A 25997-nucleotide genomic window follows, 5' to 3' on the forward strand; every position below is an offset into this window, starting at 1 on the left:
TGGGACTAATTCAAAAGTGACACTTTGGAGGACAATGCCACATCGTCTATGGACGAAAAGACCAGATCATTCAATCCAAACAGTGATGGATTAGTCATGGACCAGACTATGACGTCATCATGTTGGACTAGACCAGACCGCCAACCCTTAATCGGGTTCAAACTTTTTATGAGACATGCCAACAAAGATTTGATCGGTTAAAAAGCTGGACCAGGTTGGAACAACAAGGTCAGATTAAGTAACTTTTAATAAATCAAAATTTGTAAAAAAAACTTAATAAAATAATTAAAAAATATGCAACTAAAGTGATTATATTTCTTATAAATTAAAACATAACTTAACAGCAATATTAAGGGCCGTTTACCTAATCACTTACCGGGTAAACGCTTACCTGTGAAATTCAACACTATCGCGTAAGATTTTAGTCAACGAAAAACAACATTGTATGCAGCAATTTCCGCGTAAAGAACTAACGTGGTAAGAGCTGTCACTCTCACTTACCGGGTAAGACTTTCGGTCCTTGTTTCTCTCTTATCGGGTAAGATTCTTGGTCCTTACCATATTCATACGGTAAGGAAACGTAACTTGGTAAGTGTTTACCCGAGTAAGCGTTCGATAAACGGCCCCTAAATCACCAATACATTTTATGATGTATACACAAATAATGGAATGTTAATTTGTGAACATTAAGTAAATGAATAACTGTACAATTAATATGTAATAGCTATTAATAAATGAATTAAATTGATTTTTATAGACCAAAATCAAACAGGATCATAGAAAAAATAGGGTCGACCTTAGATCCTAGAACTGATAACCATTTTTCAGTTCAGGACAAGCATAACTTTTATAGCTAGTCGAACCAGACTAGTCTAGACCGTTGGTCCTAAATTAGTCTTAACCTTGCCAAAATTAGACAAGGTTGGCTCAATATTTTATTGGACCGGTTTAACCAGACTGTTGAACAAACCAGATTTTTTAAGAGACATGCCCATCTTTCCCTTTTTTTTGGAGGTAGTGACGATAGATATTTAGATGAAGTCCTTGAGTTAAATGACCATATCCCTCATTCAAATTGGTTTTCTAACAATTTATCTCCAGGGTTGACTCAAATGTCATTACATCCGTAATATATAGTCTCACAGTATTGCGGACCTAACTTAACGCCAAAAAAGAAATTCAAATTCAACACATATATGCAATTGTGACGGTAAACTGGTTGAATTTGATCCTTTTTTTTGTCTTTTAGCTAGGTCCACAATATATTACAGATGTAGTAACATTTGAGTCAGACCGGGAGAAAAATGGTTAAAACACCAATTTAGGTGTGAAAAATGATCATTTAAACTAATTTCTCTATTCGGAAGACAACTACTAGCATGCACAACACATATATGGTAATGAGGGTCAAGTTAGAAAAAGAACACTTGAAAAAGAACAAAACAACTCATCTCAACCATTCATCTATTTTAATCCAACGTTTATGAATAAACGGGGCAGTTACATTTTGTAAAAACAAAATCCACAATTATAGGGTCAGTTACATTCAAATCTGAAGCAACATATCTCACAAATACAAATCCACCATATATGCTTTATTCTACTCAACGAATCGCGTGATACTGTATGATCCCTCGTTTCGGTGGCAACTTCCGCAAAATAAACAGAACGAGAGCCGACGGTAGTATCTCCACCAACTGTTAAAAGGAAAAATAAATAAACATTATTTGAAAAAACGTCTTATAAACAAAACTGTGTTCATAAGACCCTTCTCAAAAGTCAAAAGTGTCGGTAAAAAAGTTAATATGATACTTTATTTCAAAAGTATCTTCGAAAGCATCATATCAACTTATTGTAACCCGACACAATTGTTTAATCCTATAAAGTAGTCTATTAGGATTAAATAAAGTTGTTGAATGGTTTGGTGCAGGATGATGATTAAGAGAATCTTATGATACAGTGCAAAATGAAATATGATTGTTTGGTAACTGTTCATAATGAAATTGGAGTGCTGAATGGTTAAAGAAGGCCCAAGAGACAAAAGCATTCAGAGGGTTTTACAACCATTATGAAGCAGACTTTTGTTGCCAAACAAGATTGACCTCTTAACAATTCAGATGTTGCCTCTTAATGGAACCATTAAAGAGGTAAACAAATATCCCCCTTAGACATATTTGGCGTCTTACAAAGCCGAATTTATTGTAGCTGAGAAGCCGGCATATCAAGAAAAGAAAGAAAGAAACTTACCAAATAGTATATGAAGTTTAGAACAGGATGCTCTAATACATCTAGGTTGGCGGCTTCGTTGAAGGCATTAAAGCACATCTAGTACGAAGAAAATGATTAAGAAACATTAGAATAATGTGTCGGTGATTATTAGCTTTGTGATTACAACGGGCGAAGGTCGATCATCGCATAAAAATTGCAAGAATGAGAAGGCCTCACCATGATACATCTAGCAAGGAAACACGCAAAGCAGATGGCTGTCACGTATCCAACCTGCACGAAGAAATTATGAAATTTTAAATAAGCATATACAAGGGGTTGAAATTAGCACACAGTAATACACACACACACGCACACACCTCTTGTAGCTTCTTTCGACGGCCTTTGGATTCAACAGGAAACCGCTGCAACATTAGAAATAGCCTGCACAAATTCTCCACTTAGACGAGAGAATTCTGGAAGGTTTTAATTTTAACATGGGTAGTTTGATAATTTACCAATCATGTCACACCTCTCTTATTTTTGTTCCACCTACTTTGGTCGGACAGAAAAAAGGGGTAGGCTAAATAGCCGTTTACCGAGCGCTTACTTACTAAGTCCCATTATCTTACCGGATGCAAGGACCAAGAGTCTTACCTTGTAAGAGTGAGGCAAGGAACCGAGAGTCTTACCCGGTAAGTGAGGGCGATGACTCTTACCATGGTTAACGCTTACCGAGTAAATTGTTGCATAAGATGCCTTTTCTCGTTGACTAAAATTTTACCCGGTAAGCAAGTGACATTGTTGAAATTTACCGGTAAGCGCTTACTGGGTAAGTGTTTGGTAAACTGTCCCTAAATGCACCCTTGTAGATTGCTAAAAGAACTCCTACCTACTAATTTCCTCCTCACACACTCACTTTTTACATTTTCAATGCATTATTTCACTTGATTCTAACATCAATAGGGGTGCATATAACAATACTCAGAAAAAAATGGCATTTTTGTCTCTCCCAATCTATTTGTCACACCAAACATGGGGCAACAAGTTTTTGTACGATCCTATTTTATCCCGTGTTGCGTACCAAACGCACCCTAAGAGACAAATAGAAGTATTATAAGTACCTTCCACCATAGAGAAGAAATCCCAAGGCTGCAAATAAAGAGACCCCTGAAAAAGAAAAGTGCAAGTCAACTTCCAAGTTCCAAGAAAAACAACACTTCTAACGATATAAAAACCATTCAACCGGATTGTTAAGACCATAACACCTGCAAAGAAAACCTTGGAGACGATCACCAAGATTTGGATCGGCTTCCACCAGATTATTAACCACAGAGCAACCTGTAACGGTATATAATTAAATATCGGTTAACCATTTACTCTAGAATTCCAACAAAACAAAAGTGCCATGGCCCATAATAAGTAAATCCTAAGTTTTCACAAAGTTGGCTAAATAGTCCTATCTGGCTAGCTTTTTCTAGAATGGTGATAAGCTTAATATGGCATTTGTAGATCTCTCTCCCATGAGAATATGTAAGACTTGATCAGTTCTTGTAGGACCGACTGTTTAAAAACCTTAAGATACCATTCACATATGAATCTTTAAGAAAACCTACCACATAAACCATTTCTTTCGGTACACTCGCCTCTTGGACAGTGATGCCTAAGGCACCTTGCTCAAGTGAGAAGACACTGAATTATACTCATTGCCAAAATAAATGTCCATAATGAAAGAGGCATGCAGTCATAGAAATGTGTAATTGTTACACTTTGTATGTTATTGTTTACCCTTAACCAGCTTTTCAAGACTTCATCTTATCCGTCTTTATCCCTTCGTCACACTTTTCGTAAGGAGGGTGTCTTCACGGAAACAGACGCTCTACTCTTTGGGGTAGAGGTCAAGTCTGCATGCATCTTACCCTCTGCAAACCCCACTTCCAGGTGGGATATACTGGGTTTGTTTGGTTTGGTTTGGTTTGGTTATTAAATGAACCATTCAATGTGTCTTCTTTAGCTCCCTTTGATCCCCTCTTAAGCAATTAAGTGCTAGGTCAAGAGCAAAGCTATACTAAATGCTTTCAAGAACGCTAACATAAGTAACAAAATGCAGCCTTGTGTTAGAAAACAAGATAAAACCAAGTTATTAAGGTTATCGAATGACGCAATTGGTAAATAACGGACATCTTGTTCATTTATTGCTCTAAGCCCCTATATCAGCAAGCACTCATTTCAGTCATTTGATGTCATCGTTTTCCACATCTCTAGCAGCAAGAATGTAAGAACGCTTTCTCGACAATATAGAACAAAAGGGCAAGGAAGATGCTAAACAATCCATTTAAGACACACATGTATTCGGCTCAGGTTTCCACATAAGCATCGATCAAGACTCTGCAACTTCTTTTCAAGTATATAATATATATACGGCAAAACTCACGCGTACTCCTCAGCTTTGGTGAGGCTTGAACCCTATCAGCTTTGGTGAGGCTTGAACCCTACAGGTAACTCGGGTACCGTTGGGCCAATGACCCTTTGGTAAACCTCCTTTCAACTTCCAAGAAATGAACAAGAATTTTACCTGAATTGCATAAACAACTCCATTGATTATAAAGAAAGCTGGTCGGAGGCCATCAGTTGAGACCGTCCTTGCCTGTCAAATATCCATATAATTGTAAAGTAAACAAACAGCTTTTTTAACAATAAACACCAAAAACAATAAATAATAAACAAAGAGGAAAAAGAATATAAATTAACCTGGTAGTAAATTTCTGCCCAAAACAAAACCAAGAGGACATAGGTAGTGAAAAATGCAAGACTTGGCAAATCAAGCAGCATATGTCGGGCAATCTGACAAACAAACATATTCAAGCAAAAGAATCGACACAAATGATAGAGTCATCCATACATAAGGGTGCATTGGTACGCAGGTAGCCAGATAGTCGGGTGAAAGAACTGTGCAAGGTTTTAGGGTTTTAATTTTACACGGGTAGTTTAGTAATTTACTAATCTTGCTCCATCTCCCAGATTCTTGTTCCACAACCAAACTTGGGACAACAAGTTTGTGTTCTATGTTCTCCGGCGTACCAAAAGCACCCTTAGTGACTAACTTAAGCATATTACTAACCTCAGGTGTCAACTGTTGGATATCACGACGAAAAACAAAAATTATACATCTAGCTGCATTGAAAACACATCTAAAATCAGTACAAATCAAACAAGAAAGTTCCTAAAATACAATTTGAACAAAAAAGAAACCAAAATATACAGACCCCCATTAACCAAGAAATTGAGGAAATGAAAGACCTTCTGGGTCGTCCAACCATACTCTGGCACTCTTTGTTGTATCCTAATTAATTGTACCTGCAACCATCCAAATCGTTCACGATCATGAATTATAATCGAAGATTCAAGAATCCTCACAATGAACTTTAAACCCTAAACTGCACTCCAATCCAATTGATTCCAAAGGGAAGCTATCATGAACAAAATTGAAACCTTTTTTGCAAATTTAACACCAACAATAATCTGTTTAAATCTTTAATCCGAGTAACAAAAGCATTTATGACTAAGATTTCCAATCAATTGTTCATCATACAACCAAAAACTTCGTTAGCTTCAAGTGGAAACCCTATAAATACAAGATGAGCAACTCGAATTATATTTCAACTAAACATAACGAATTATAAAATCAAAGATGACATATAAAATAAATGCAAAATCACCATCGCAACAACGGCAACGATTCCATAGAGAGCAGCAAGAACATGGAAAATTCGATCTTGCCAAATAGGGGAATCGTTTAATACATCCCACAAACTATAAGAGTCTTTGAGGGTGTACATCATCACCGAAGCTTCAGATGGGCCCATCGCGGCCCCACCCATCACCGGGAATCCCGTTGCTGCTGATAAATAAACGTCCGGCCTTCAAGATCTTTCCGGAAAAATAATAAAAGGTCTTAAATCGGATCAAAATTTCTTCTTTTTTTCACTTCAAATATGATGGAATCAGAAGAAAATTGATGTATTTGAAATAATCGGTTATTTGTACGTAAAGGGGATGGGGGATTCTGCAATCGGAAGTTGAAAAACCGCCGGCAAACGTAGGAAGAAAGGGAAGAAGGTATGGGGACAACGTGACGGAAATCCAGCGACGGCCCGGGGGTTGTTGCTTTGTTGGATATACGTATAGACTTATATCTCTATCTTTATAATTTATTTTAAATATGAAAAACGTTATATTTAATCGTAACAGATTTCAATATTAAAAAATACTTTATAGATTCTATCTGTGCTATATTATGAAATATTTGATAAAAATTATTAAAAAATATTAAAAAATATTTTTTATACATGTCATTTAAAATTTAAGATTACAAGTAAATTATAAGTAAGTACAACTTATTAAAATTTTATTTTTAAATGGAAAAATTGTACCAAAATGGAACCAACTTTCACCTGATTTTTATTTTAAGAAAACAACTTTCAAAATCATCATTTTGATGAACCATCTTGTACCTATTCCTATTTTGAGGAACCAACTTTCAAAACCGTCATTTTGAGGAACCAACTTATACCTGATTCTTATTTTGGGGAACCAACTTACAAAATAATTATAGAAAAATAATTAAAATTCGTTTTTTTTTTCAAAAACTAATGCAATAAAATCTATTTTTCGTTTCAAATCTCGTTTTTTTTAAATTCAGATATCAAATTGAAGATTTTTTTAAAAAAAATCCAAATTACCACAATAAAAATTGTTTTTTAGCAAAAAAAATCAATTTAATAAAAAAATTAATTGATGCAATAAAAAATAAATATTAAATATCACATTCAAGATTTTTAATCTCTATTAAAAATCTTGAATGTGATATTTAATAGATATAAAACCATGCAAATTCAAAAAATAAAATAAAAAGAGAGAAAGGAAACGTATTGACATTTCATTCCGCAAATAGACTTGTACGGGTGTTATCAACTTTTAGAACTAAACGTATGAAATCTTCAACAACAAAGTTTTCCGATTACCACAGAGCATATAACAGTTCAACAATCCGATAACGAATCAACCTTCAAAGGTTCGAATTTTAGCCCCAACAACACAACAAAACGAAAAACCCAAACATAATTTAAACATCTTCAATCCTTTGTGGTCCTGCGCCACGAGTGTTCGCGAGCCCCGTCTTTGTCCACGATCTTGATGACGAAATTCTGCGGAGCCACAACCAGTCTGGACCGAATTTCCTCGATGCACTGCTCGGCCAGCTTGATGGCTTCCTCCACCGTCATGTCGGGATGGTAGTGGCGATCCATCATCGCCAGGGAGAAGTACGAGCCGTAGCCAAAAGCTGCCTTGTCGACCTTGTGCAGGGTTGCGATGTAGTCGATGAAATATATAGATGGGCCTGTTTCTTTGTCGTAGCCGGCTAGCACGATGTTGACCATATAAGGATTCTGCAAGATGAATATAGCTTACAGGTGAGTAATAGAAATCATTTGGCCTGATCGAAGTACTTCGCTAGTTTGGTATGCAGATGGCATTGAATAAGACTGGATGAGCGAGAGTAAGGTAGCATTTGAAAGAATCCCATAAGGTTTTAGGGTTTTAATTTTATATCGGTAGTTAGTAATTTATCAATATTGTCACATCTCACTGATTTAGAAAAAAAAATGCATTTTTGTCTAACTCGGGTCCTAGTCATGAGTTATGTCTGGATTAACAGTTTGATGATCTTAATGGGGCTCACAGCTTATTCAGTCAGCTATCCATTACTGTTTGGTAGTGGCTTAATGATATAGAAAGAGGCATATTCGGTAAGCTTATAGGAGGAGCTTTATGCAGAAAGCCAAGTTTTCTCCAAACCTGCTCCTCCCAATTAAAAAACACGCTTTTTCTATATATGAAAAAACTCTCCCAAACACAAACACAAACACTCCCAATCTACATACACAAATTAATCCACACAATCGGCTTTATCTATACAGGACCTGATGGAACCAACCAAGCAGCCCCTCACTCCCATATGCGATTGAAATGCACACATAGGCTGACAGGCACATAGCACAAGGGATTCCTAGAAGTAGCTGAATCACAACATGCCATTTCCTGATTGTGCAAATAAAATACGAGTGGATGGATTTCGTGATGGAAGAGACCGCGTAGAGAGAATATCTCTGTTTGTGATCAGATGATTGGTTGACTGGAATCAAATCAACATCAAGTTCAGAAGGACAAATTTACGTCATCTCATTCCAGCTAAAATGTACAAAAACTGAAAATCACTGGTCAATCCTCTAATCTTTCACACATAATATGTTTAGTAGTCAGAAGGAGCAGGAAGTGATAAAAGTGTTTTAAGTTTCATTCCATCATTCTAAGTGATGGAATCAAAGAAAGGCTGATCCAACAAGGATGGACCCGTTTCTTTGTCGTAGCCAGCTAGCATGATGCTGACCATATAAGAATTTTGCAAGATAAATATAGTTGAAACCATCTGGCACGACCGAAGTACTTCTCTGAGGTTGGTATGCGGATGGGACTGAACAGGACTGGACGGGTGAGAGTAAGCAAAAGAGAGGAGGGCAGCCTATACCGAGAAGAAAGGTGTGGAACATCTTGGATTTTGATATTCAAGGGATAATCATCAATGATATTTCTTATAATTTGTGATTTATAATGATCCAAGGTGTCAGAAAATCAGCAAGATCAACAGCAAAACCATTTTCTTGATCAGGTGGCCTATGGAATATATCGAGGGAATAAAAAAGAATTCACATATGGTGTTCACAAGCAAGATAAGGCATATGGTATAATGAGCACAAAAACATGTGACTACAAAGTGGATGCTTTCACTACTACCATTGGTTAAACCACAGATTTAGAGTTGAGTGTCATTGTCTTCTTGTTTTAGTTATGACAAGGCACACAAAGGGCATACGATGGTGTACCCTTTTCGTCATTTGATATCATGTTCATTAATTTGACTAGGCAAAGTTAATGCAAAGTTGAATAACAATATAAGGATTTTATGAATAATATAATATGTTATGTGATCTTCATTTACTAATTCAGATTATAAGGCATTAAGTAACGTCAATACTTGGAATAAAATATTGTTAACACTTGGAAGCAACACAAGAATTTACATGATATTTTCACATATAATCCCATTTCAGTTGTTCTTCACAATCAAACAAACCCTTCAAAATGAATTAGGAAATGGTGAACAAGTTGATGTCAAATACAAAAACCTAAATTAGCATTTGAGTGAACATTTTTTAATCTTCAATTATGTGATAATAGAATAACAATAAAAAGAACACTGCTATGAGCTTCAGAACTAATATAACAAACCCATCTGATTGATGTGAAGATAACAGAATACATGAATACAGAATTGCTTTCTTTCGATAAAAGAAAAAAGATTATACCTTTCTCAAAGCTGTGGCAAGCTCACCGCGCATGAAATTTGCAGCAGCCTTGGTAGTCAGCGGAATCCCATTTCGGAATTGATACAGAGATACATTTTTCTGTACATATTCCGTGAATTGAGCTCTAGCAATTAAAAGAAAAAGAAATCAAACCGGAGACAGTTAGAAAATAACCCCTGGTAACATAGCATGTAACTCACAGTAACTCATAACAGACTAATTTTCTAGGTTGTAACAGAGTGAAAAGTAAGGAGAGATAAACTGAAACAATCCCCTTCGGTAAAACAAACCGACATGCCCTTGGTTATCCAATTCGCATTTATCAACAATCCCCCATTCAAGGTTGTGTCCACATCATATGCCAATCAATCATGCCCATATCCACTACTTATCCATGTTAGTTATGGCTTATATTTACCATGGTTTGGAACTCTGCATAAGTCACTCACCCATATCTTTTCCCTCACTGTCAGTTATGCTCTGTTCTCGAGTCTTTTTTTACGAACTAAAGGGAGGGAAAGGGAAGGAAAGAAGGGGGGAAATGAAAAATATCTTGTGTTTCTCAAATTTTTTTAAGGAGGGAAAGGAAAGGCAAAGGAAGGAAAATAATGTTGATTGCCATCCAAAACTTTCCTCCCAAACGTGGGAAGAAAGGAAAGGAAAGGAAATGGAATAATTAAAAACAATTAAAAATATTTATAAAATTACACATCTACCCATCAATTACAATCTGCTTTAAAAAAATAAGGGTACAAATGTAAAAATGACATGTTTCCTTTCGTTTCTCTCCTGCTTAAGAACACGAAAAATTTATTTTCTTTCCTTCCCTTTCCTTTCTTTCCTTCACTCTCAAGAACACAAACAAAAAAAAATTATTTCTTTTCTTTCCTTTTCTTTTCTCTTCCTTTCCCTTCCTTCCCTTTATTTTCTTTTCTTCTCAAATTCAAGAACACAGCGTTAATACACCAGCCATCTAGTCTAATCAAATTCTATCTTTGTGCTACTACACCCAACCTTGAACAGTTGCAGTTGTCATGCACTGGTCTTCAGCTAAAACAAAATGACAGTGCATGTGTCAGCTTTAAACCTTAATGATCAATTCTGGGATTTTGATTCAGGTAGCTGGACCACTAAAGTTGATAAATTCCTTGATAGTTGACACTATCCTATTATTTGTACAATAATCTGAAAGAACATCATGTACAACAGAAAAAACAGAAACATCAGTATGATGTCTTCTAATCAATCCCATAAGTACATAGACCAACCAATTCTAGTTTAACATTATCGTTATCTACCAACTATTCATACCATTCATGTGGTATACATACTCAGCTTTTGGGGTCAGATAGGATGTGACTGTAGGCCAATTAAAGGTAGGAGAAGATTTTGTTGCCGGACATGCTTGCCGGACAAGTAACCAATAATGTCATTCTACATCTTAGATCAAGGTTCTTTATAAATACCATATTATTGTTAATGGATTTTTTAGCCAGGCCAAATAGTGAATTGGGGTACAAGCCATGGTAGACCTCAACAAAAGCAAGGAATTAAATATCATAATCAAACCAAAACACTTTTCTATTATCAGTAAGACTAGTTCCTCAACATCAACTAGATTATTATTGATATTTTACACTATGAAATAAATGTATTACATTTTTTAATATTAATTTTTCTTAACAAGTAAACAGAATACATCCATCTAAAAACTTATTACGATAATTTCCATGCACCTTCACATTGATATATAAAACGTGATTTTTGGTAATGAAGCTATGAAAATAACTGCACCTTGAATATCGATGAGTAGGAGTGCTCATGGGTTTGGTTGATCGGGTTGAAGGCATTTGAACAACCCAACCCAATGTTTTTTTTTGAAGTATATAATATTTATATATGGCAAATGCAACAAATAATCACACACCCTCCTCACCTATGGTGAGGTTTGAACCCCTGACCTCCTAGGAGGCCAAAGGCTACGATACCAGTAGGCCAAAGGCCCTTTGATACCCCAACCCAATGTTTGCGGTTTGAAAAATCTCAACCCATAGTGGAGGAATAAAATCCCCTTGTGGCCACGGAGGTTCAAATGCGGTGACTCCGGGCTATCTGCAAAGCAGGTGGTCGCCCTGGGATTAGTCGGCTCGCATAGCGGGTTGGATATCCAGGTTAATCAAAAAAAAAAAACTCAACCCAACCCAAACCAAACCATACGGGTTGGTCGTGTTGATACTTTAGCACATCAAAATATTCTAGTAACCTCGAATACGTTATTTTCTCTAGTCTACTCATAAGTTCTTTTTCATCATCAACCATTTAGTACAACTTATCCATACTTCTTAAATATTAAGTATATCACATTCAATTAATTTTCTTAATTTGAGTGTGTGTGCACAGTTACTGAACATATATACAAATGAGTTACATACAGATGGAGAATAGATTGAAAAAATATATGTATATGAATAGCGTACGTGACGGTGTAACTGTCTAATGTACATATTAATAGAGACTCAACAATCATATAAAATCCAAGATATAAAAGGATATCGGGTTCATTGGGTTGGGTTGGGTTCTACAAAAGTAACACAATACCTACAATTTGAAGATTTTACAACTCGATTAGACATCGAGTTGCTTCGGGTTGAGTTATTTCGCATTGGGTTGGGTTGGGTTGGGTTGGTCGGGTTTTTGAACACCCCTATCAATGAGAAAAGATGTCTGACAATCAATAACAAATCAACTCATCTGCATATGGTTTAATGAAGATACCAAATGCCCCATCAATAAAGTGAGGGCTTTCAGGACCTTCCCCACCCCTACTCAAGTAAACGGATAAATGGTATGTCAATTTATACTACTTTTACTAAATTATTAGTTACAAATCTGAGTAAAAAAATATTTGTGTTCTTTTTAACAATGACCAAATAAAATATACCAAGAAAATAAAGAAAAGATAGAGAAGAAAAATACTAATCAATCAGTTTTGTGCAAGGTAAAGTAATTTATGTTATTGCTAGAGCAATTATTTTAACAATTAGTTTTGGATCCTATTTAACAAGAAAATTGAAAAAAGAATTATATGGAGAAGATAGATTTAATTCCATGTAAATCCAATAAATTGTCTCCCCTTAATTTTGCTTCATTAATTTTTATAATGTTTTTACTATAATTTTTCAAGCTTCAGTTGCATCCTACAATTTAAAAGGACATACACTGAAATTGTTTGTATACCATGATTTCTAAATAATGTACAAGTTCAAAACCTTGTCCTTATTGCACAATTTGTTAACTTTTTACTTCATTTTAAATGATAATCTAACGGCTCATCTGATTTTTTTTATTAAAAGAAGTTATGCCTGGCTAAAGAAGTCAGTAAGGATCTTATATAACAGGCTCTGTCTTGAATAAGTGGTTTGAATGCCAAGATTTTCAAATGAGAGAAGACTCATAGATTAAGTCATATATGAAGGTTGTGACTTATCAAATAAGTCATCCAACCATTAATTCCATCAAGTCCTGATCAAGCACCACGTAATTACCTAAATGGAGTCGAAGAGAAGGTGAACCAGCATAAACTTCCCAAAGTTTCTTTCTATTTTATCTTTGATTAGAAGCTCAAGACCCCAAAACCATAACAAAAACGATTAAGGGGCTGCTTACCAAATGTTTACTACCAGCAAAGGTCACCACCCTCACTTACCTTTATTGTGTAACATTTTCGGCCATCAAAATGTATTGTTGGTAAGTGTCCCTAACCAAGTAGGTGCTAACCTGGTAAGAGTCTTCTCCCTACTTACTCGGTAAGATTCCCTGTCCTTGCTATGTCTCTTACCGGGTAAGATTCTTGGTTTTGCCATGCTCACCGGGTAAAGTAAGTGACACCAGGTAATAGTTTGGTAAACGATTACCAAACTATTGTCCTGTATGCATTTCTAATAAGATATCTACTCCAAACAATTATGATGTAATTACACTATGGCTTATAATCTCAAGCTTAGTATCTTTCACATTCAAAAATAGTATGAATTTTCTTACAAATTTAACACAAATCCTAAAGTATTGTTAACACCAAGTTAATATGGCTAAGATTTCTTTTTTTCAAATTTTCAACATCCATTTCAGTTTTAAATATAAACTAGGAACATATTGAAACAAAGACAGTACTCTTACGACTCAAAAACCCTAATTTCCCTCAAATTCAAAACCCTAGGTCAACATATGGTCCTCTCATTACGCGTCTTGCAGGTTACCTTAATCACACCCATCCCAATTTGAAAGTGCATCTATGCATCACGAACATACATGTATTGTAAAACTCATTAAATTCAAATCGAAAAAAAAAAGGAAAAAAGAGACAGAAATCCCACCGATCACCAGCTTCACCGCTAGCGCCCATGAGCTTGTGAGAATCAAGAACCATGATCTTGTCTTCGTTAGATTTGTGAACTAGAATACTGTTAACCGCCGATGTATCTGCTACCACCAAAGCAAACCCTTTCCCCACCATCCCAAAAACACATTCCATTTTTGTATCGTTGATCGATCTCTCTGAATCGGCAAAGTATAGCAGAAATTTAGATGAATTGGGGGGAGTATATAATTATAACGAGGGGAAGTGACTTGGAGAAGAAGTGAGGATTTGCTGACCCGCCAACGAACGGACCAGGCCTTCGGGTACTCATGAACGAGGCCCATATTAGACCTCAGCCCACTAAAAACCCGTTTTAAACGGGTCGAACCAAGTTATACCGGATCGTTTTTTATGGTTCAAATGGTCCAATTAAAAAAAAACGTCCACGATACTACGGTTTTTGTTTTCATTTTTCAATTGGTCATGATATCAAAATTTCGAAATACATCGAAAACCAAATCCAAAAATTTTAAATCGTCATTCGACTTGCTCAATATTTGTCCATAATTCAACTGTTGTTGGTGTGCTTGTTTTAACTTTTTTCCAATTTGTTCAATGTTATTTTTTAAATTTTATATACAAACGTTTCTTTTGAATTTTTCAATAATTGTTATATCGATAAAAATTTCATTTTTGGATATAAATGTTATGCTTTTTCAGTTTAAAATCTATAGGAATCCCAAACCACCTAAATCTATCAGACCAACCCGTCTTTTTATGGTTCAGTTTGACCAATTTAGTCATTTGCACCCAAATTGCTCGGTTGAAACCTTCTTCTGCATATTATGCGTACGTATGCATATGTATATAATTGGTCTTAGAGATGCATAAAAGGGAAATCCAACTCGAAAAAGCTTGGGCCTAGTAAGCCTAAACCCAGCCTCAAGCCAACGCACACCAAAAAGATTGATCGTGTCGACTACTTTTTTCAGAGTTTGTTAAAATGTGGTCAAAAAAACCAATGAAAGTCTAGAAAGAAAAAACAATTCTCGTTTTCGCAATAAAAATGGACTTGAAAGGTGATCCTTGTAAAAATTTGAGCCTTATGCATCGCTGGTTAGTTATGATGGCGATGATCGTGTGAGAATAAGAGTTAAGATGAGAAACATAATAAATGATCTCTTTTAATCTCACACCCACCTCATAAATTGCACTTCTCATGAAAATTGATCTGATGATCTCATTATGGTTGTTCTTTTATTAAGACTAATCTAACGGTGAAGATCTCTTCTTACCATTCGCAGTATTCAGTGGAACCCGACCTTGATCATAATTCAATCATTCAGTTAAGAAAGTCTTAAGCTATAATTTTGTGTAATTATGTTATCATTAATTATTATTACAATAAGACTTCTTGATCATTTCCAATGGGATTCAACAATATTTATTCGGAAATCCTTGTTTGGCAAGTAATAAACCAACTTCGGGGCTGTTTACTAAACACTTACTTGGTAAGTGCTTAACGCATACATTTATTCATCGGATGAACATGAGAAGGGTCAATAATCTTACCGGGTAAGAACAATGAGAATAATGGAGAGTCTTACCCGGTAAGTGAGGGTGACGACTCTTACACAAATAAGCGTTTACCCAGTAAATTGTTGCATTTGATATACTAAAATCTTACGCATCAAAATAAATTATAGTGTTGACTCCTAGTGGTAAACGCTTACCGGATAAGCATTTGGGTAAACGGCCCCTTAAAGCCTCTCCAAAGAGGTATGATATTTTTGAAATGTTGGAGATCTGGGGAAAAAATTGTTCCGACAGCTATGTTAAACTATCTTTTGAGATAGAAAAAAGAAATGAGAGATAATGAAAAAATCTTCAAATTTGGGGAAAAAAAGAAAATACACAGCAGAGATAAATCTCCAACAACTATGTTATAATGAAAGTATTGGTGATTTCATGAGAGTTTTACACTCCAATATTTATGTTATATTGTATGGTAAATTGGAAAAAAGGAAGAGATGATATGAAGATTTTGAGAGTATCTCTAATAACTATGCTATGATTTTTCTAAAACAAAGTATCAAAAGTTAAAATATTTAAAAAAAAAACTGATAGCAATTCTATCATTAACTATATTGTTAAAATATCAAATACATTTAATAAAATATTATTTATCTTTTATAAACATTTATTTTATGTCTCATGTTGGTGTCATTTTAATTGTTTTGACGAAAACTTTATAATGATATTTTTATCATAAAAATAATTATTCTATTATAATTTCATAAATTACATAAATTAATTAAAATAAATAATTTATCAGGGATAAATTGATCATTTTATTTGTTTTACTGTATTCAATTTTTTATCCTATCTGTCTAGACACCAAACTCATTCTAAGAAATAATTTCCTCAAGAAATCCATGAGTTGCATATTCAAAACTTTTTTTTACGTAAAATTACAAATATGCCCAAAAAAAAGGTCTCCAACGCTATTTCCACGGGTTAAACGGTTATTGCACGTGAAACCATTCAAATGATAAAGTTAAAAGTTATTCAAAGTTAAAAAAAAAAACAATTTTTTTATTTTTAATATTTATATATTTATTATATTATTAAAACAGGTAAAATACGTGAAATAGTAATGTATTTTTATAAAATTTTCTATTATAGTATTTTACATTTAATTTTTCTTATTAAAATAATGTAGTTTTAAAATATTTTTTATTAAGGTATCGTATTTTAAAATTTTTATCTGTTATAGCATTGAGTAACATTTTAAACTAAATTTACTTATTATGTTAGGTTTCATTGTCATCTCATCGTCCCTGTAGGCTGTCCACATATAAGATAGTGCTGACATGACATTTTTATTTATCATAACATTGTATTTTCTTTATTATAACATCACCAATTTCTATTACAACATTGTACTTTTAATTTTAACATTTTTATCATTTAAATATTATAAATTTAATCAAATATATTTACTAAAAAATATAACAAATATTATTTAAGACTAGAAGAGTACTCGCGCAATGCAGCGAGACACATCTTGATTTTAATATTCCATTTTATTATTTGTCTCTATCGATGTTATAATACGATTTTATGCGTTTTAAATAAAACAATAATGATTTTATTTTTGAATAAAATATAAATTTGAAGATATCATAAAAATTTGAAAAAAAATTATATCAATTTTAATATCAAATCAACTATTTAAAAGTTTTTACTTTTTATGTAATTTCTTTAATTTTTTTTTATTATAATTTAATTTAAGTTTAATAATGAAATAGTTTATTTTTGGTTTAATAATATAACATTTTATAAAAATAATTAAGTATTATGTTAGAACTTAATGATTATCCTAATTATATTTTAGATTTTTTATATTTAAAATGAGATGTTTATTATGTATTTGATTATGTTTATCTGCAGTTAGTTACACGAATTCAGATATGGGGCTTTAATAATTGTACTAATGCACAATCTACTTGTAATCTTAGGTAATAAGTAATATGCATTAATAAACAGTATTTTATGCAAAAAAATGGGTTTTAAGAGTTTTTTGTCAAATGCTTTATAATATAGTATAGATTATGTGTTTTTAATAAAAAAATAATGATTTTATTTTTGAATAAAAATATAAATGTGAAGATATCATAAAAACTTGAAAAAAAAAATATCAATGTTAATATCAAATCAACTATTTAAAAGTTCTCATTTTTATTTAATTTATGTAATATATTTTTTTATTGTAATTTAATTTAAGTTTAATAATGAAATAATTTATTTTTAGTTTAATATTATAAATTTTATAAAGATTATAATTAAGTATTCTGTTAGAATTCAATAATTATCCTAATTATATTTTAAATTTTTTATATTTAAAATGAGATGTTCATCTTGTATTTGATGAAATCGGATAGGGATGAAATCAGATAGGGATGAACGAGTTTAGGGATGGCTTTAATAGGTTGTACCATTAGCAATCGATGTTGTCTTTAAAAGTTTAAAAGTTTTTAAGAGTTTTAACCAAATGCTTTATAATATAGTATAGATTATATGCGATTTTATGGACAAATTCAGTTGCAAGATGCATTTCTTACAACGCCTCGTAAACCAAATCTGCTGGTCAACAAACAATCCAGATACCAGATTTGTAGTTCACTCTCTGGAGTTAATATCAATGGGGGCCTCTCTTCCAGTTTCTTGATCATTCATTTACATCGTTTTTTAATCCCATTCATTCATATCAACAACACTCACCCATTTGGCTCATCACTAGTAGACAAGAAGGTCTGTAGCCCAACACATGTACCGCTGATTGATTGCTACCCTTTTGAAATCCGTACAGTGGTGGGGATTCTTTCCAGTCATCTCTGTGTTTTGCCCACAATAATCGCTACATTCCATGCTTATTAGGGTGTTTATGGCTGCCGATTTGTTAATTATACACCATTAATGAAGGACTCTGCAAATGGATTACGAGAAGATAAACAAGAATCCACCGCAGGTGTGTGTGTGTGTGTGTGTATTTTAACTATAAGCATTTCATTAGCCATTGATGCAAATTTTTTTATCCCTTTCCCCAATCTAATCAAAACCCCTATCCTTTTCATTATCTACATTTTGTTAATTGATTTGTTTCTCGCACCTCATTCAACCTACGTCATTCACCCTATTTTGATCTGTCAGATCTGTAACATTATCCCATCGTTACAAGTTATTTCCGTCAGTGAAATCGAGTTGGGCTATCGCTTTCTCTCACTTCTAACATCTAACCTTGCCTTAAAGTTGAAGTGACCCATGTGTTGAATACGTGATTTTGATTTGGGTTTGGTTTGTTTTTCGTTTATATTTGATAATAAATCTTGCCGGCAGGGAAGTGGAGGCGGAGGCGGAGGCGGAGGAGGGTTGTCTCCGGCGAAATTGAGGAGTATGTTGAAGAAAAAGAAGAAGCAAGGAGAAGATGAGCTTGAGTCTACTACTTTCTCTTTGGGATCTCAAGTTTCTGAGATTGATGACTCAGGTATTTCTTATTTCATCGTTTTTATGAATGATTTCGTGAACCAATTGGGTTGTGGCCTACTTGTTAAGGCTCCAGGGATGTAGTGGAAATCTCATCTTCCCGGGGTTCGAATCCGGGCTATCAAAGTCCTTGTGGCCATGGAGGTTCACCTATGCCATTCGCGGTCGGCCAAGAGTCCGTGGAAGCTGATCCGAATATACACGATTACCAAAAAGAAAAGAATGATTTAGTGGAGTTTCCATTTTTTTAATGGAAAAAGGTTGTGTAGAAAGGAAAAAACACTTGGGATTCTTCTGTTGATCTTGACTTTTTTGTTTGATGATGGCTTCATAAGACACTTTTTTGACCATGATTGATTAAAGACTTAAAAAACTTTAAACTTATACATCATTAGGACTTCTCCTATAGATGGAACTTATTGGCTTTCTATGGGGAATTTTATATAAAAAACTCTTTTATGTTATTGGTTGTTTTGTTGATCATTGCGTACACAAATTCGGTTTTTTTGTAATGATTGTTTGATATATGCAATTTAGGTGATTCTTTAGAGAATTACAGAGATGTTGATGTAGTAAGTGTACTTCCTGAACGTGTGACATCGTCCACGGCTGATATGTTGGTAGTAGGAGCTCATAACGACTACAGATCAAAGGATCACACGTCGTTCAATTCAAGAATTGGGTCCCAAGATGATGGTTATCTGGACTATGAAAGTGGGATTGATAAGGTGAGTGCATCACCCTTCGAGTTTCAGAAGGCTGAGCGGGCCTCTCATAGAAAGCCTATGGCTCCATTCTCTAAACCAGCTCCATCTAAATGGGATGATGCCCAGAAGTGGATAGCTAGTCCCACATCAAACCGTCCAAAAAATGAGCAGTCTTTGAAGAAAAATAGTCATGGCGGCCATGGAAACCGGCAACCAATCACTAAGGTGGTGGTGGAAGTTCCTGATCAAAGATTAGCTATTTACGAAGAGCCTGATACCAAACAGATTGATTTGAGCCATTTCGAGGAGAATGAAGGGCAGTATGTGGGTTGGGGGAGTGATCCTATTCCTTCTACAATGACTGATTCATATAGCAAGTCGGTTATGATGATTGAAGATTGTGTTGGTGATTCAGCAAGTAAGATCTCTTGTCATTTTGTTTGGGGGAAGTTCAAATGAGAACCATAAGTATTTGGAGAGCATGGAAACCAACTATTTCATGTATTATTCATAATGAATAAACCAATTATTCATCATGAATATTATGTATTTTCATTATGCTTGGTGTTGTTGTAACACAAACAGTGGTTTAAATTGTTTCTTAGTTTATGTATTATTCATGATGAATAACCCTGAATGATCATGAATATTCATCATCATGAATATCATGCATTTTTATTATGCTTGGTGGTGTTCTGACACAAACAGTGGTTTAAATTGTTGCTTACTTACTCCTCTGCAGTTAATTTGAGTCGCCATGATTCTTCTCTATCCATCCAGAACGCGACATTTGTCCCTCCGCCTTCGGCAGCTAGATCAGTGTCAATGAGAGATATGGGCACGGAAATGACTCCTATTGCTAGTCAAGAACCTTCTAGAACTGGAACTCCTGTAAGGGCAACAACGCCTAGCCGGAGTCCAAGTTCTTCTAGGCCAGCAACTCCAGAAAGAACCGCTCCGATTTCATCAACCACCCGTCCTCCAAATCTACGGTTGGAATCTGGTAGTAGCAAAGAGTTATCTGAAAAGGAGCTGCAGCTAAAAACTAGAAGAGAGATACAGGCTCTTGGAACTCAGCTGGGTAAGATGAATATTGCTGCATGGGCTAGTAAGGAAGATGAAGACAAAATTGCATCTTCTTCGATGAAAACTTTAGGAGCCGAAAAACAGGCTAAAAGTGCTATTGAGATGCGTGCAGCAGCTTGGGAGGATGCCGAGAAAGCCAAGTATATGGCTAGGTAATATATTTAATCCATGCTTTCATTCATGGACTCTTATGCTCTTCCTTTTGGAACACGTAGGAGGAGAAAAATACATCTTTGGGGGTGCGTTTGTACACAAAGACATAACAGAACAAAAATTTGTTGTCCCACGTTTGGCGCGACTCTTAGACTGGGATAGGATGGGACTGAGTGGGATAAAAATGTAAAAATCAGTGATATGAGACAAGATTGGTAAATTACTAAACTACCCAATGTTAAATTAAAACCCTAAAACCTTTTACGGTTCTTTCACCTTTCTACCTGACTCTCGTCCATCTTGTGAGGGCGGTGTGGATGCACCAAGACCCTCGACTTTGCAAGGTTCATCAGGGAATTCTTTTCATGCGGTTGTTTCCCATGTACTTTCGATAAATGATAGCCTGTTTTCTAGAGTTTTCAGTCTTTTCATTTGAGATGAAACCAGTGAAATGATTCGTGTGTATCTATGGCTTGTGTTGGGAGTGCATATAATTTACTAAAATTATGTGATGAGGGATGCACGACGGTTACATGTTTTATGCACTAGAATATCATGTAGATATTAGTGTATTAATAACCGACAGTCATTTATGTTGGATCAGGTTCAAACGTGAGGAGGTAAAGATAGAGGCATGGGAAAACCATCAAAAAGCAAAAACGGAAGCTGAGATGAGGAGAATTGAGGTATGTACCCGATTAATCATTTTGGTTTATGTATCAACTTTTCGTTCTACGTTTGCTTGGAAATTGCAATGACATCCGTGATTTCCACACACACACATACATCTATATATACACAGGGCTCTTGGGTAAATAATGAGCTAGCTAACATGGGAATCGTTGACCAATTCTGTTTGTCTTCGGGTCTATTCATATGCATGTATGTATGTATGTGTGTATAGTTCAAATCAGTTAGTAAAGTTAGAGTTGTGAAGTGTGAACAGAGGGCCACCATTATGCATGGGGTAGGCTCTCAAATTTTAATTTTATTTTCTGAAGCATTTTTCACAAGCCAAAGGTATTTTTGGAAACAACCTCTATCTCTTGACACGGATGTAAGTTTTGCATACATCTTACCCTCTTAGACCCTTGCTCCACTCAGAGGCCAAGGGCTTGTTTGTTAGCAGCTTAAATCAACTTAATGAGACTCGCAGCTTATTCAGTCAGCTATACATGACCGCTTGGTAGTGGGTTAATGATATAGAAAATTGGCTTATTCAGTAAGCTTTTAGGGGAAGCTTTATGTAGAAAGCCAAGTTTTTTCCAAACCTGCTCCTTCCAATTAAAAACCATACTTCTTTCATCTATGAAAAACCCTTCCAAACAAAAACCTTCTCAATCTATTCAGACATATTAATCCATACATACAACTTTATCTATTCGACTTAATGAAAAACCAAGCAAGCAGCCCCTAATTGTACAATAGCATGATACTCAAATCCGCACAATAGAGAAAGTAAGCCGTACTTATAGGGGTGCTTGGTGGTTTGATGCAATGGAATGTGTCATTACCATATACCGAGTAATGAAGCATTCCTCAACAAATTGGGAAGGAATGAAACTCATTCCGAACCAAGCGCCGCCTTAACTTCTCTAATGCTCAAGGAAGCCGTAAAAAACAAATCCAAGAATCCTGCTTGAGGCTATACACAAACCACCTCTATGATTCAATTATTAAAAAAGTTCAATCATGAATTTACCCTATGTAGACAACATACTAGTTTTAAGGTCAAGAAAGCCYGGTCAAACCAGAAAAGTCAACCAGTCCAGCTAATAAAGAGTCAAACTAACATCAAGTAGACAAACATTTAAGTTGAGGTAAAGTAAAGGAACTTCCAAACTCTCTTAAGATTCATATTGATAACATCAATACATAATACAAGTAGATGTAGAACAAATGAGAGGTGGAACACTCTAATGTTAGAATACGTGGAACCCCATCATATTACTTTCCATTCGAGGGCACAAATTGTCCCCAAAGTGTCGAGAGGGAGCTAGACAGGTACAAATTGTCCTAGAGTGTCGAGTCCCTGGAATGATAGAAATTGGCTCTAATACCATGTGAGAATATGTGGAACCCCATCAGATTACTTTCTAAAAGAGCCCAGAGGCTCCAACACATATTGAGGATAAATGGTCCAATTCACTCCAACACGCCCCTCCAACAAAGACTGGACGGACACAGATTTCCCTATGAGGGGCTAGACGGCTACAGATTTCGCCATAGTGTCGAGTCCCTAGACTGATAAACCTTGGCTCTGATACCATGTGAGAATATATAATCAACACCTTCAACTTGCAGGTAGAGGTAGAACGGATGAGAGGTGGAGCGCACGATAGACTTATGAACAAACTCGCAGCTGCAAGACACAAGGCCGAAGAGAAGCGGGCTGCTGCAGAAGCAAAGAGAAACCGACAAGCGGCAAAAGCAGAAGAACAAGCAGAGTATATTCGTAAGACTGGCCGAATACCGTCTTCATTCACATGCTACCGATGCTGCTGCTGTTGAAATCTATTTTGTTAGGATCTGATGGCTTCTTGTAATCAAAAACAACTTTTTTTGGGGAAGAAATGTTATACAGATGCCATCTTGTTTGTATGATCTGTTCCTATTCACTGAAACTTGTTTTTTTCTTGTTAGTTGCTATCACCACCACCACTACCACTGTCCACCATCTTCACATCCTTCACAATCGTCATCGTCCACCAGTCACCACTGCCTCAGTACCTCTTCCCCTCACCAGAGTCACCACCATTGTCGCTGCAACATGCCTTTGCCAGTTCATAAAGATCTTCTAACCCAAATAAATCAGAGTTTTTCCTTTGAACGAACCATGCTCTATTTTGAACTACCATTAGTTGTATCAGATTCTTTATTCAAATTTGATACTATTATATATGTATGTGTATGATAATTATGTAAAAATGTTTATAAATTAAATTATTTACATATTTACTTGATATGTGATATATAAAATCATCAAACAACTTTTAGATACAACTTGTCGAGCACTATCCTATCTAGCCCTAATCGTACCAAATACCCGACAAACAACTTGTCCTATCAAGTCTTGCCCTCTTATCTGTCCAATTCTGTCCTATCCAACCAACTCAATCCAATCCTATATGGGATACCAAATCTTTCCTGATAGACATGGTATATTTAAATAAAGCCCAAATATTAAGTTTTTTATATTTTACTACAGGGTGTTTACCTAGCCAATGCTTAGATCCGGCTCTACCCAAACTTTTTCTGGTTCACTCCAACATTCCCCACTTGTCCTACTGTTGCTGAGCAGTTTTTGGATATCAAACGGACCTCCCCAGAAGGTAACTTTAATGTGGTTGATTTCCTTTTTTGGAAAAAAACAAATAATTTATTCTTTTACATATGTTTAATATATCTATGTTATGAGTTGGATTCCAGTAAGAAAAAAAAAAGTTAACATGAGAAGTATAAGAAGGAATCTTCACCTTTTTGATGCATATTAGGATGAGATACACCAGATCAATTCTCGTATCAGGCGCGATTATGTGTGGGTTTGGGATTAAATGTAATTAAGAGTCCAAATCCCTTCTTACACTTCTCACCTTAACTTTCATTTTCACACGATCCTTCGCCTCTATGTTATTTGAATAAATCACGCTATGTATCGCATCTTTTATCAAAAAATGAATAAACTAATATCACAAAATTATATACATTATTACAATAAAGACTTGGGGGGTGGGAACTTTTTTCGAAGTGATATAATGGTACAAATAAATCACGTTTCGAATATGATAATCGGTATAGTGATGGATCCGAAAACTTAGATGGCAATAAGAAACCGAACACTTCACCTAAACCAAAACGGTTTTAGGTTATTAGGTTTGCAGATTAAACGATTCGGTTAGACGAACGAAGTAAGTTTCGGTTTCAATTTTTTTTTACCATATCAATTAACCGAATAACAAATTATACTATTATTTCATATAATTCGTTTTAGATGAATCAATTTGAAAAAGAAGACGACATAATTAATATGAAATTATATTTTCAATTTTAAAATAAAATAAAATAAAATAAAATTAAGGAAAGAGTAAATTACAAATTTCGTCCCTGTGGTTATTAAATTTTTTGAATTGGGTCCTTCAAACGAAATGATTATATGTATGGTCACCGTACTTTCATTTTTATTGTGGATTGGATCTCTCGTCCTAACATCACTAACTAATGTTCCGTTAAATTAAGGTTTTTCTTACAATTTTTTTTTTTCAAATACACTTATTATATTTAATATTGTATATATCTAAGGGAAAATGGGATTAAAGAGGTAAGAGGTTATGCACTTTTTCTTGACCAACTCTCTCCCTTACAAACCTTCCCCCATCGGCCACCCTTACCTTCAGTCTCACACCATTCCACCATATCATCGTCCTACGAGCCATTTTGAGATCGACCGTTGCATATCCCATCCCACAAGCAGCAACATCACAAAATCATTACACCATTGTTCATAACAAGCAGTAAATGCCTAATAACATTTTCATTACCATCTTAAAAGAATGTCCAACTTGATTAGTGGGTTTGCAATGGTGCTTAATGGTTAAGAGAGACCCAAGATACAAAATCATTCAAAGAGTTTTAGAACCATTAAAAGACAGACTTTTTTTTTTGCCAAACAAGATTCACCTCTTAACGATTCAAAGACTGTCTCTTAATGAAACTATTAAGAGGTAAACAAACAATCCATTTGAAGATGAATATGTAATTTATATATAATTTTAGTTTTTTTTATATGCAAAAGTTGAGAAAAACCATATTAACCCTGAGTTAACAGAGTTAAAGTTAAAGTTAAAGGTGTTAAGATAAGGGACCTAATTTGAAACAAAAATGAAACCATAGGGAGGACTTGGTCCATAATTTTATGTGGAGGACGAAATCTGTAACTCTTAAGAAAATGAAGCAAAAGCAATACCTGATCCCCAAAAATATAATGAAAGGGAAAGGAGAAGGAAGCATGAACTCTTC

General features: G+C 34.9%; 3 protein-coding genes across 3 annotated transcripts; 1 reads left to right on the plus strand and 2 right to left on the minus strand.

Moving 5' to 3' along the window:
• Window positions 1-1434: 1434 nt before the first annotated feature.
• LOC112523144 (tobamovirus multiplication protein 3-like) lies at window positions 1435-6359 on the minus strand. The gene is made up of 11 exons (XM_025132619.1): window positions 5925-6359; window positions 5472-5562; window positions 5327-5379; window positions 4957-5049; window positions 4781-4852; window positions 3474-3546; window positions 3330-3375; window positions 2586-2649; window positions 2446-2499; window positions 2248-2325; window positions 1435-1697 (listed from the first exon to the last, which is right to left on the minus strand). Exons 1-11 carry the CDS (start codon window positions 6084-6086, stop codon window positions 1605-1607), a joined length of 879 nt encoding a protein of 292 aa, XP_024988387.1. The 5' UTR covers window positions 6087-6359; the 3' UTR covers window positions 1435-1604.
• A 792-nt stretch (window positions 6360-7151) lies between these two features.
• On the minus strand, window positions 7152-14290 carry LOC112523642 (proteasome subunit beta type-2-A-like). The gene is made up of 3 exons (XM_025133322.1): window positions 14006-14290; window positions 9633-9756; window positions 7152-7655 (listed from the first exon to the last, which is right to left on the minus strand). The coding sequence occupies exons 1-3, from the start codon at window positions 14161-14163 to the stop codon at window positions 7341-7343; spliced, it is 597 nt and encodes a 198-aa protein (XP_024989090.1). The 5' UTR covers window positions 14164-14290; the 3' UTR covers window positions 7152-7340.
• A 4056-nt stretch (window positions 14291-18346) lies between these two features.
• On the plus strand, window positions 18347-23582 carry LOC112523079. Its single transcript, XM_025132519.1, has 6 exons — window positions 18347-18520; window positions 18889-19036; window positions 19573-20160; window positions 20485-20980; window positions 21586-21667; window positions 23286-23582. The coding sequence occupies exons 1-6, from the start codon at window positions 18485-18487 to the stop codon at window positions 23490-23492; spliced, it is 1557 nt and encodes a 518-aa protein (XP_024988287.1). The 5' UTR covers window positions 18347-18484; the 3' UTR covers window positions 23493-23582.
• Window positions 23583-25997: the final 2415 nt, after the last annotated feature.

This window comes from Cynara cardunculus (assembly GCF_001531365.2).
Source record: "Cynara cardunculus var. scolymus isolate 2C chromosome LG 12, CcrdV1, whole genome shotgun sequence".
NCBI classification, from domain to species: domain Eukaryota; kingdom Viridiplantae; phylum Streptophyta; class Magnoliopsida; order Asterales; family Asteraceae; genus Cynara; species Cynara cardunculus.

What these genes read in the sequence shown, in the direction of transcription:
- LOC112523144 (XM_025132619.1), bottom strand. Translation starts at nt 6,086, where the DNA reads ATGGGTGGGGCCGCGATGGGCCCATCTGAAGCTTCGGTGATGATGTAC. An exon ending in TCGTTGCCGTTGTTGCGATG is followed by an intron (nt 5,563 to 5,924) that starts GTGATTTTGCAT and finishes GGATGGTTGCAG; the next exon opens with GTACAATTAATTAGGATACA. An exon ending in GTCGAAAGAAGCTACAAGAG is followed by an intron (nt 2,500 to 2,585) that starts GTGTGTGCGTGT and finishes TTCTTCGTGCAG; the next exon opens with GTTGGATACGTGACAGCCAT.
- LOC112523642 (XM_025133322.1), bottom strand. Translation starts at nt 14,163, where the DNA reads ATGGAATGTGTTTTTGGGATGGTGGGGAAAGGGTTTGCTTTGGTGGTA. An exon ending in AGCGGTGAAGCTGGTGATCG is followed by an intron (nt 9,757 to 14,005) that starts GTGGGATTTCTG and finishes TTTAATTGCTAG; the next exon opens with AGCTCAATTCACGGAATATG. An exon ending in TTGCCACAGCTTTGAGAAAG is followed by an intron (nt 7,656 to 9,632) that starts GTATAATCTTTT and finishes TTCATCTTGCAG; the next exon opens with AATCCTTATATGGTCAACAT.
- LOC112523079 (XM_025132519.1), top strand. Translation starts at nt 18,485, where the DNA reads ATGGATTACGAGAAGATAAACAAGAATCCACCGCAG. An exon ending in AAAGCCAAGTATATGGCTAG is followed by an intron (nt 20,981 to 21,585) that starts GTAATATATTTA and finishes ATGTTGGATCAG; the next exon opens with GTTCAAACGTGAGGAGGTAA. An exon ending in CTGAGATGAGGAGAATTGAG is followed by an intron (nt 21,668 to 23,285) that starts GTATGTACCCGA and finishes TTCAACTTGCAG; the next exon opens with GTAGAGGTAGAACGGATGAG.